This window comes from Scardinius erythrophthalmus (genome assembly GCF_964197995.2).
Source record: "Scardinius erythrophthalmus genome assembly, chromosome: 7".
Lineage (NCBI taxonomy): Eukaryota > Metazoa > Chordata > Actinopteri > Cypriniformes > Leuciscidae > Scardinius > Scardinius erythrophthalmus.
Window position 1 is genome coordinate 25,300,390 of NC_138227.1, and position 11,958 is coordinate 25,312,347.

Sequence of the window (11,958 nt, forward strand, 5' to 3'; positions counted from 1 at the left end):
GGGTTTGAAATGTTGTAAAAGTGATGCGGAGATGGCGTTTTTATGACTCGACGGGTGAGTAAGGTATTTTATTGAACAGATAAATTGGCACACGTTGTTTATTGTAAAGCATTATCTATTGTTAAGGGTCATTTCATTATGGTTGTTGTAGCGCTGTGCTGGAATTTATTTTCAAGGAAGTATCGTGTCTATTAATGGGTAAAGCTTCAGCTAGTCAGCTTGAGATCCTTTCCATGTCAAGCAGTGTTGTAGGCTATGTATTATGGATGATAGCCATATTTTGTGAATTGAAACCAATGTTTTTTTTTTTACGCAAAATGCATGCACTTTTTTTTAAAACCGCTATTGGGCCAACCGGTATAGCAGCGGCGGTTTCTTCATTAGGGCGATCGGGCGACGCACCACCTAAGTGTGAAAGGGACTTTCTATCACTATCTCATTCAACCACATTGTTACGCTAGCAGTCACTCACTGTTGTTCTGCCTCTGGATATAGTCCAATCAGCGCCGAGTCACGTTCTGTGGAGTCCCGCCTCTTTTTGGGCGATTTCACTCTGGCTGAGAATCGCCCAGAGTCTTCCCATAGACTTACATTCAAAGATTTTTTTTTTCGAACTGCAGGCACTGCAATGCATTCTCTATGGGTTCCGGGAGGGCTCGCACTAACGTGCTTTCGTCATCATACGTAACCTTAAACTTGTGCAGCGATTGGTGGAAACAAATGTACCTCTATTAGTATTTAGCCATAAGCTGAAGTGACATCCAATAATTTCCTCAGTGCATAACTTACATTTCACGGACATATTCTCCATCTGTAAATGTTAGAAAGTCCAGTTTGCCGTCATGAGTGGGCGAGCTTTCTGCAAGCTATACTTCCGTGAACGAGCGCCCCCGCGTGCATGCGCGCCGAACAGACGGAGCGCAATAGAATAGTCTGAGCGCAATTATTCTGACTAAAATATACATTAGCACTAAATTATAAATATATTTAGCTAAAACATTTGTTGTTGAATATTTGTTGTTGTTGTTGGTGAACATAAATGTGCTAGATAATTTCAAACCTACCTGTGTATTTTTATGATATTAGCTTTTTTTTTTTTGGTTTAGAAAATTTAACTACTTCTTTAAAAAACATTATTTTGTTTTTAGATTGTAATGTTGCAATGTTAGAATGTAATGTGATTCATTTGACCCCTTTTTTGGATAGACTGCAGATAGACAGCAAGGTTGCACTATGTTTGTTTTTATAACCTTCAATATAAACATTGTTTGTAGGACAATATCGATCAGGATATTAAATATTAAAAAAAAAAAAAATACAGGTTTTTTTTTATTCAAATAGAAAAATAATAATTAAATACTCAGATTATACCATTTATGCCATTTAGCCCAAAAATTCAGATTTATTTGGCAATTGGCTATTTCCCAACCCTACCGGCTGAAGTTTTAGCTAAACTTTAGGCTTATGATAGCTACATTATTATCACTGTTAAATTGTTATTTAACAATAAGCCTACATTCAGTCCTGAATTAAAAATTCAGTTTGTTGTGCCCCCCAAAAAATTTTAGCACCAGCCGCCACTGCGGTATAGCCTACTATAGCCTACCTTTATTTTTCCAATATAATTTGCAAAGAAAATTTTAGCTTAGACATTATAGTCAATATAATCATACAGGAAACTCCAGGACAGAAATAAATTCACAAACACATTTGCTAAAATGATGGCATACAGTAGGTTAGGCTAAATGGCAAAAATGACATTATTTTCAACCCGTTCTAGTGATACTACCTACTATCACAAAAATTTAAAATAGTATTTCACAAGCAAAAGTTTAAAAGGCATAGGCCCAATAGGGGGGCAGTTTCGTCAACTGACCCGTAACACTCACATATTGAGCCCTGGCAGTCAGTTCTGTAGTCAAAAGCCAGTTTTCTCAAATTATTCAAGCACTGTTTATTATTAGCTAACCTCCAAGAAAGAATCATTCCTGATAAGAAGCCACATACGAAAAGTTTATTGTTGAAGAATTGTCTGCACATGATACAGTCAGATTTTTGGAAGATAGGAATACTTATATTTACATGACATAATATTATCTGAAATGTTTTTGACTCTCCTGCACACTTGATTGAATATTATTTCGATCACATCGAAATTGTACAAAAACATACAGTAGAAATCAATTAAGGCACAGAAATTGACAGTGCAAACTAAAACATACCCCTTTTCAATGTAAGATCAGAATGGAATGTTGTTGGGCCAGATCCAGACAGTTTAAAACACTGCTCTTCTATCTTTCAAGTAAAACAGCAGTAGAAGGGTACTTTAAAGGTGCTGTAAGTGATTATTTTATATAATAGCATGCAGAACATATCAATACCACCTGACAGAAGTCTCTAGGCTCTGTAAAACACTTTGGCTTTGCTGACAGTGAGGATTTTGAAATGGCTTACAGCACCTTTAATGCATTTAACGGCATTTTAAAATGTGTAAACATTTCCGTCAAACAAGCAAGGCACCTTTTCTTTGTGAATATTGATGCCAAAGTATCACAAATATTCTGTATCATCCAAATGCAGAACAATATATCAGTCCTGTGTACATTTTTACATATTGAGCAAGCACTGCTACTACTTTGAGGCATCACAGGAACTGTCCTGGGAGGCGTCGTGGTGTGGTTGCTCCTCATTGGCACGTATAATCTGCTGTGCAGTCTTTGTGTACTTTCAGTCTGTACTTTCAGTCCATACTTAACATAATCCCTAACTGAACATGACCCCGGATAAGCATCATAAGTGAGCGTGCTCAGAGCTCTGGTCGCTGTCGTGGCTGTCCTCATTGTTGATAAGTGAGTCCGGTGTATGTTGGAGTCCAGGAATTCCCGAAAACTCTGAGGGAAGCAACGTTCCCTTTTTGACATTCACAAGCTCTTTTTCTCTCGCTACCGCCCCCTGTTGGCCTCCTTTAACTCGCTTCCACTTCATCCGTCTGTTCTGAAACCACACTTTTACCTATTGGAAAGAAAGACACATGAGTTATCAGATCCTACACTTTTAGGCTACATCTAAATTAAGCCCTTTACATTTAGATTGCTCGTCAACCTTATTAGCGTTTTCAAGCTTTTCCAAAAGTTTCTCGTCCACACTAAAACTACGAAAAATGCTTAAATCATCTTACTGCGCATGCGTAAAACGTAATAAAAGCTCACTGAGATGATACAGAGAGAGCGGACATAATAAAGTTCTCACACTTCTTCTGACACAATCATTTTATTAGCTAAATATCCCAACTTACTGGTGCATCCAATCGCACTCAGAAATCCCTATATTCCATGTATGGTCTAAAACACAATTGCCCTCATGTTTTGACACACAACAGCAATTGCGAGTACATTTCTGTCATCTTTTCAGGAATGTAATATGAAGATTGTACAAAATAACATTTATCGTTAGCAACGGTACGCAAGTAGGACATCCGATTATAACCATGATATTTACACCATGATATACACTGTTGTTTTTAAATACTTCCGTTTTCACAGTCCAAACTAGAAAACTGAAAAGAATTTTAAGTGTCTTCAAAAATCTGTTTTCTCAGGACAAAAATGCCATCTCAGTGTGGACAGAAGGCCAAAAATAGAGAAAAAGATGCGTTTTCAAATGTATTCTATCCAGATTAATTGGCATATGGTTCCATGAAGAACCTTTAGCATCCAAGGAACCTTTCCATTGCACAAAAGGATCTTTACAGTGGAAATCTGTTTCGTTGTTTAGATTATTAAAAAGTCTTTCACACTACGAAAAAATTGGTTCTTTTAAAAAGTGTTCCATGTAAGGTTCCTTGGATGGGGAACCCAAAATGGCTCTTTAATGGCATCGCTGAGAAAACAACAACAACAACAAAATATTTGCAACCTTTATTTTTAAGAGTGTATTTTGTCAGCAAATCAGTCTGTATGTTCACCCCGATGGTGCAGATGATCAGTTTACTGTGGCTGTTGGAGGAGCGATTGGAGAGGTAGATCAGGCCATGACTCACCAAACTCCAGTAAGCTAATATCCCTCGATCGGGTGCGAGTGTGCCATGTGATCAGATGACTGCCATGCTATTCTAATGCATGATCCACAAAGTTTGGAATTATGTTTTTCTGAAGACGCTTGAAAAATACCATGGCTTTCAATGCACATATTTGGCTAATACGCTTCAAGCATCCGCAAGGAATCGTCTTTGGATTTTAAGGTCCGCTAGAACACTATTAAATTGGCCACCCACGTTCATTACTGTCAGCACTGTAAGACTGCCACCCTTAAAATATATCTGCAACGTTTGCAATTCTTCTCTCAGCCTGAAAATGTCCCAGTGAGTTCACTGGTCACTGGTTAGTGCATGTCATCAGACAATTCTATCATTTCCTAAAAATACCAGCACTTGCATGGCAGCATTGAAATAAATTAAAAGTTGAAGACTGGATCTGTGTAAATGAAATCAGGGCCTCTTTGCAGTGGCAAAGCCCATTTGGTTAAATCAATGCAAGAAAGAAAAAAAACAGACAAATATGCAAAAGACAATAAGAATTCACTATGTAGATGACATAGTCTTTTATTCCAAAAAAAGTAAAAGGGAATTTTCACTGTAATTATTTAATTCACTTTTCTCAAAAAATTATAAAGTTCAAAAAAAGTTTAATTCTAAACCCCTAAAACATTAAGGGAGACCAGTACAGGTGCTGTAATAAATTGAATTATAGATAGTCTTTTTAATTAGCCTGTGCAATATCATTATGCTTAGTAACCATTTTACGTGTGCTCCAGTCATAGTCCTTCTCCTGTCACGAACGTCCAGAACTCCAGCAGGTTCACACAGGGATCACATTGCAGGAGACGGATTTGCTTACTTGTCGTGTGGCAAGGTTTTTAATTCTAAGCCTTGGGAATGTATCCCCAGAGAAGATAGCATAATTTAAGGCCACAGATGTCACTTCCTTGTGTGATCCATTGGCAAACTGCAAAGTCTTATGAAACCAAAAATTCTAGAAACGAATTTGTAATCTAAAATACTGCGATGTACTGGACATATTATAATTTAAGGCGCTTGCATGGTTCATTGAGCAGTTAAAAATGTTATGAATGGTGTTTTGAATTAGGCCAGAATGACCTGCCAATGATGTCATTTCAAAAACAGCAAGCATTATGTCATCTCTTTATGTCTGTAAGAGTCAATAAACTTCAATGGTTTAATAAGATTACATAGTTGTTTGGTTAAAACATCAAATAGTTACAACAACCAATATATCTTTGGCTCCAAATAAAGCGTCATGTGCTATTTATTTCACATATGGCTGTAGGAAGCGCCTTCCCACGCAGAGACCAATTTGTGAGACGGAGCAGCAAGGCGGAAGTGCCTTAGCGGACAGAACTTCCTTCGCCTCTCCCGTTACTTGACTACAGCCAAAAAGAGAGCTTGCAGAAACATCTGGAATACAATAGTCCCACTCCATGGCTGGATAGAAAAGCACTGAACCCAGAAAAAAAATAAAACGACAGTAGCTTCTGACAGAATGATTGATGAACAGGCACCAGGTCGCACTCGGTCATCTCACCTGCCTTTCCGTGAGATCCAGGTTCACGGCGATTTCGTACCGCCTCAGTCTGGTCAAATAGTTGTGATGGGCGAATTCTGCCTCCAGTTCTCGAATTTGCTCTTTGGTGAACGCTGTCCGCTCCTTCCTTGGCTTGCTGCTCACATCCGATTTGTAATTCCCATCTTGGGACTCTTAAAAGAAAGAGCAAGAATGAAAGAAATGGTCACAATCTTTTTGAAAAGCAGTGTCAACTGTTCCACAACAAAATGGGCTTTGAAACACAATCAGCTCATTTCAGTGCAATCGTTCCAATTAAATACAATCACTGCAGGGTTGAAATCCCAGAAATGTCATAAAGAAAAGCAGAGAAGAATAAGGAATACTGCCAGTCATATTTTACGATGCTGCAATTGTGCATGCCAGCTGTTTGTAAAAGTCAGCTCCAGCCGTGAGTTTTCATAAACCGCTATATAGATTCTCACAATGAGTTGGCGCTCACCAGAACACTTTCCAAAGACTTCATTTGACTTAGTGTTAATGGAATCTGCTATCCTTGTAGTTTTAATATGGAACAAAACAGTACTGGAGGACGTGTAAAAATATATTTCCTTAGTTTATTTACCTCAAAATTTTACAAGCGTCTTCCAGTCATGGCTCAAGAGCTGCCAGCTCACAACAATTTTCAGTGGAGTGTTTCTTATTCCCTCCCTCGCTCTTGCGCTGTCAATTACGGCGAATTGCTTTCCCTAGTTTCAGATGTTTTTTGGAGTGACAGAACATGAACGCATAAAAGCTCATATATACAATTACATCTGGTTATTGCCAGAGCTCAATTTCGTCTAGTCTATTCTTGAATGGGAAACGCAAAAGGCCATTGAGGAAATGTCAGATTAGCCTAGCTATCCATCCTACCGGAGACACATGCGCTTCTGTTGTTTTGACACTTAAGGAAGGAAATTTTATGCTTCTTTTTTCACAAGACGTGTGCCTGTATCATGACTTCATGTTGCTGTGACTCACTTGCAAAGCCTTTTGGTTCATTTATCTATGGGTGTGGAGTGAGCGCTAATCCAACTAGCATTCCAAACCCAGCTGTAAATAGAGTAATTTAATGAGACCCCATCCGCAAGTGGCGAGACCTGCTCTGCCATTTCAGCACAGGTCAGCATGATATTTCAAATACATAATTGTTCATGTTTTTTCAATGATAAAATACTGTGTACTATCCCATCTTAAAGGGAAAGTTCACCCATAAATGGAATCTTAGTCACTTTCATACTGTTCCAAAATTTAAGGTCTGTTTACACCCAGAACGATAAATATAAAGATAACTACAGTGGGGAGAACAAGTATTTGATACACTGCCGATTTTGCAGGTTTTGCAGGTTTACAAAACGTGGGTAAATATATTGTGTTTTTTATTAATTTTGTGCTATTATGCGCAGCTGAGTGAACAACACAGGTTTACTGTGTGTGTGTGTCGCATAAGGTGGCTTTCTGCTGCTTGCAAACGGACTCTTTTGAGGAGACAGTGGATTTCCATTAATGTGTTGCCCTGATTCCACGCTATATGCGCGAATACACTGCAGGCTCACTCTCGCTCGTATCCAAGGTAAATCATCAACACTATCATCCCTTACATGTGTTTTAATTAATTAAATACATCATCAGCTAAAACGCATGCGCAGGTTACTTTACTTCCTGAACAAGTGTGCACCCGAGTCCGTGTTGCTTTCACATTCACACGAACTGCGGCACGGTTCGAGTGCAACCGAACTCAGACCACCTCCTCCAGGTAGTCTCGGGTTCGGTACCCCAGTGTGAACCCGGGTCCGCATGACAGCGTTCACATTAGCGATTTTTCATACGAACCGTGCCCCGTTCCGAACTAAACTGCCAGTGTGAAAGCACCCTCAGTGTGTGCTGGTCTGTCACTTTAAATTCTCGTGTTCTTCAGTGTTACATAGAAGAAAGTAAATGATCAGATTTGTCATTTTTATCTGTTTTCAAACATATTTTCCCTCAACTGCCATTAGCCAGATTATCCCCGCCCCCAAACTCATGCAATTGGTCGAGCCACTGTTGCTGTGTCAGGCTGGTCGGATTCTCAAACAAACAATGTTTTTAAAACACTTCAAGCGTATCTTAGATACACTGAGATATATGGCAAAGTATTATTTTAGTTTGCCTTGAAGGTCTCACTAGGTGGATGTTCAGATGAAGTGTGAAATCGCCGCTGTCAGCTACATCATGATGGCTATAAACACATGCCAAACGTGTTATTTAACAGTATCATTTGCAGGTTGAGATTTGCAGAAGCTGAAAAGGACAGAGACTCAGGATTGTTCGTGTAATGATGATATTGGAGTTTAGCATAGAAGTTGCAGTCTATAGTGACTCATGCTAAGAGACTTTGAACAAATAATCATCAGGTGATTTCTAAAGACAGTGCATCAAAATGCAACTGATTACACCCAGTTTTAGCTAAAATTTCACCAGATGTATTTTAAAGAGTCGGCTGAATGTGGGTCTGATTAAAACAAGAGCAAAAAGGCACATTTATTGCGGGCCAAAAGCAGCCATTGTGGAGTGAGAAAAAGCAACACGAGCATCGTTTTGAGAACAGAGCTGGTCTAAGTTAAGGAAACTTTTCCCGGCTTCGCGACACGGCGGTTACACCACAGCAATTAGGCCTGCGCTTTAACTTTTATCTATTCTTTAAAAAAAGAAAAGTACTGGGGGGAAAAAAGCAGGACAGCCTAAGCTTTCAAAGATGATTTAAAAAATACAGCTACAATGAAAATTTAGACATCTACTTTAATATTCTACTTACATACTGAGCTTTATTGGTGATAAAAACAAGAAACCAAAATGAATATCATGAAAACCCACATGACAAAATACACGCTAGGCTGCTGTCTCCTATCCAAACCAGACATGTGCTGTTTTATTAGAACATCCACACATGCTTTGAATAAATCAAACAATATATCTTAAATATAAATATGTTGACATTTTGACAGTTAAATCCGCCCTTGTTGCATTGATTGGTGCTCATTATAAAAGCCCATTCAATTTTTTGTTATGCCACAGTTGCTCTGAAAATGAATAGAAAGTAGTATATTAAAACATTTTAATAATTGAAATACCTCTATAATGCTTAAAATAGATCAACACTGTTCAAATGCCCCAAACACATCCGTGAGAATCACATTTTCTATAATTCAATAACTTTGTTTATTGTAAATCCCACTTGCAGGCAGAAAATTAAGGATAAATTTTGCTACGGGAGTAGAATAGTATCCAAAATGATTCAAATAATATTAAAAATGAATTAATATTAATACAAATAATAATATAATAGTAAATGTATAGTAAATACATAATGACATAAGATATTTAGCAGTGCAAATAACTTCTAATCCCGTCTGCCTGTTTTTAAAAATATTTTATATTCAAGAATTGCGACAAAGATTTGTAAGATAATCTGTCTGTATAAAATGTGTGTATATATATATATATATATATATATATATATATATATATATATATAAAGACAAAAAATAAATTGGGTTACACTTAATTTTAAGGTTTCCTTGTTAGAGTGTAATTATACATTTAAGTAATGAGTAATAATAATTAACTGCATGTACTTACTATAGGGTTAGGTTTAGGGTTTAGTTCAGGGTTAGTTGCATGTAATTATGCAAAATGTTATGTTATTACTACAGTGAGTACATGCAACATATGCAACATATGCAACAAGAACACTGTAAAATAAAATGCTACCATAAATTGTTAAAGTTTAAAATGTATGAACTAGTGCAGAGTCCTCCAATTCTGTCAAGACCTTTTCAGCAGTGGAACAAGTGTATTTATGTTATGTTAATTTCGGGTTGGCACAAATGAGAATAAATCCACATCTGCAGGGCTGTACCTCTTGTGTGGACCTGAACTTTGTTTTAAAGGGCAGAAAGTAGTTAAAATTCCCTTTGAAGTAACAAGATCGTAAAAGGACATTTTATGATCCATTTTATGCAGTGTTAAATTGATTTTTTTTAACACGAGTGGCAACTATTCCCGACAAAACAAACTGGAGATGCCCATCAGATTAAACAACAGCTTTTGCAGTGAACCGAAAACCTTTCACTTTCCTTCATATCTCCCTGCTCGTTTTACCCATCAGCAAAACCAAAAATAAAGTAACAGTATATTCCCGTTCTGATTCCAATGTACAAACAAATTATCTTCAAAGAGAAAGCTGCTTAAAACACTCCTGTCATCTAACGTTTGGCTTTTCGTGTTAAATGCCAACACAGGCGTCCCTGTTCTCCTTCTCAGACCATGGCATTAGTTACTTTACCACATGCCTTATTTGTGCTTGCCAAAAAAGTGAGGAGATGAAACAGATGAGACTAAAAGTGAATCATGCGTGCAGTTAAATGCCCACACATGAGTTACAATCTACCCTCTGCTAGCCAAAATAATTGCTTCTGTGCGTGTAAGCCAACACCTACAGTACAAAACTCTCACAGGCAAAAACACAGATCCACGTTTCCCCACGTTTCCAAAAACACTAGCACTGCACTCAGTCTGATTGTGAAGGCTGTTAAAATACACCATAACTTGTAAAAAAAAAAAAAAAAAACATTTTCAGTTACAATAAAAAAAACGTAGATGTTTTAACAGTGTTTAATGGGGACTAAAATAACGAAAATAATTGATAAGAGAAATATTATTCTGGAAAATATTACAAAGAATTTATTTACACGATGTAATATGCATAGGAGAAAATTACAGTTTTTCAATCATATATATATATATATATATATATATATATAATTTAAATAATAATTCATAAATATTATATATAAATATAAATAATACATGAAAAAATATTTAACTTAATTTATATAATATTTGTAAAATAAGAAATATATATAATTTGTAATTAACAAATATTAATATTATTTACAAATAGCAAATAAATAATACATGCTAAATATTTATTGATATATTATTTATATATACGATTTATAAAATTAGAAATATATATAAAAATATATTGCAAATAATAATATGTATTACTGATATTAAATAAATAAGTATACTGTAAATATATATATATATATATATATACACACACATTTGTTATATATATATATGATTTCTGCAGAATCGTGTGACACTGAACACTGGAGTAATGGCTGATGATTATTCAGCTTTGCATCGCAGAAATAAATTATATTTTAAAGTATATTAAAATAGAAAACCATTATTAATAATGTTTCACAATATTAATGTGTTTTTCTGTATTTTTGATCTATTAAATGAAGGCTTGATAAGCATAAGAGACTTCTTTCAAAAACATAAAAAATAGTAATGTTTCCCAAATTTTTACCGGTACTATATATATATATATATATATATATATATATAATTAAAAAACTGACTTGATCAAATCGGTCCTTTTAGCTTTTTAAATATAGATGGGTTTAAAATAAAAATGAGCCTTTTTCTTACCAGAGCTGTCACTTCTTCGTTTGCTATTCCTTTTCTCTGCCTCGGCCGGCGACATCGTATGACGTCCGAAATCCCCTCCGGGAACACAAGAGGCCCCTGAGGGCACCCCTCCACCGAGGCTCGGGGTGCTTGCGCAGAGGCTGGGGCCCCCGGGACCCATGTCTGAAGAGCCTGAATCAGGGGCCGAGATACCCAGTCCTAGACGGGCGCTGGCTGGCGAGGCGCTGGCCGTCTGCGGGATGTGCCATCCGGTCTGCTGCGGCTGGGGTAGATGATGATGATGATGATGATGATGATGCTGCTGGGACATGGGTGGCCCTCGCTGGTGCCCGTGCCCCCCATACAGCCCCCCGTCCTCACCTGGATAACCGCTTACGATGCAGGTAGAAGGAGAGGAGGTGGAGAGGTCAGGGTACGTGGAGAGGTGCTCGGAGCGCCCGTGAAGGGCGAAGGCGGGGTGCAGGGCCTGTGGAGGTGCGTGAGGGCTGCGCAAACAGCCGAACAGCGTGTGATCCATCGCATGCACCAAAGCGGACGCTCACGAAAACAGAAGCCACAACAGCAAAACTTCCCAGAGATGAAAAGATTAATTAAAAGCAGCAGAAACACAAAACGCTCCTTTGCTTCCTACTTTAAGCAATCTCTCCTTGGAAAAAAAAGTGGAAAAGGAAAAAAGTGCGTCAGTACACATGAGTGTGTGTGTGTGTGTGTGTGTGTGATAATCCCATGCACGTCGCGAGCGAGAGTTGCCAGGCAGCAGCAGCTGACGATGATGATGATGAGAGATGAATCTCAGTTGACAGTCTAGCGCAGACTGCGGCCCAGCTGAGAGGGAAAGGTGCTTCCTAACAGT

The 11,958-nt window shown here is 37.6% G+C and overlaps 1 protein-coding gene across 1 annotated transcript; it reads right to left on the minus strand.

Moving 5' to 3' along the window:
* Window positions 1-1,993: 1,993 nt before the first annotated feature.
* Window positions 1,994-11,958, minus strand: meox2a (mesenchyme homeobox 2a). The gene is made up of 3 exons (XM_081370723.1): window positions 11,106-11,958; window positions 5,601-5,773; window positions 1,994-3,012 (listed from the first exon to the last, which is right to left on the minus strand). Exons 1-3 carry the CDS (start codon window positions 11,620-11,622, stop codon window positions 2,791-2,793), a joined length of 912 nt encoding a protein of 303 aa, XP_081226849.1. The 5' UTR covers window positions 11,623-11,958; the 3' UTR covers window positions 1,994-2,790.

Bases quoted from the DNA above. Each gene is read 5' to 3' on its own strand.
- meox2a (XM_081370723.1), bottom strand. From the start codon at position 11,622: ATGGATCACACGCTGTTCGGCTGTTTGCGCAGCCCTCACGCACCTCCA. The intron at 5,774-11,105 runs GTAAGAAAAAGG...CTTTCTTTTAAG, and splicing joins ACGAAGAAGTGACAGCTCTG to AGTCCCAAGATGGGAATTAC. The intron at 3,013-5,600 runs GTGAGATGACCG...TCTTTCCAATAG, and splicing joins TGGATCTCACGGAAAGGCAG to GTAAAAGTGTGGTTTCAGAA.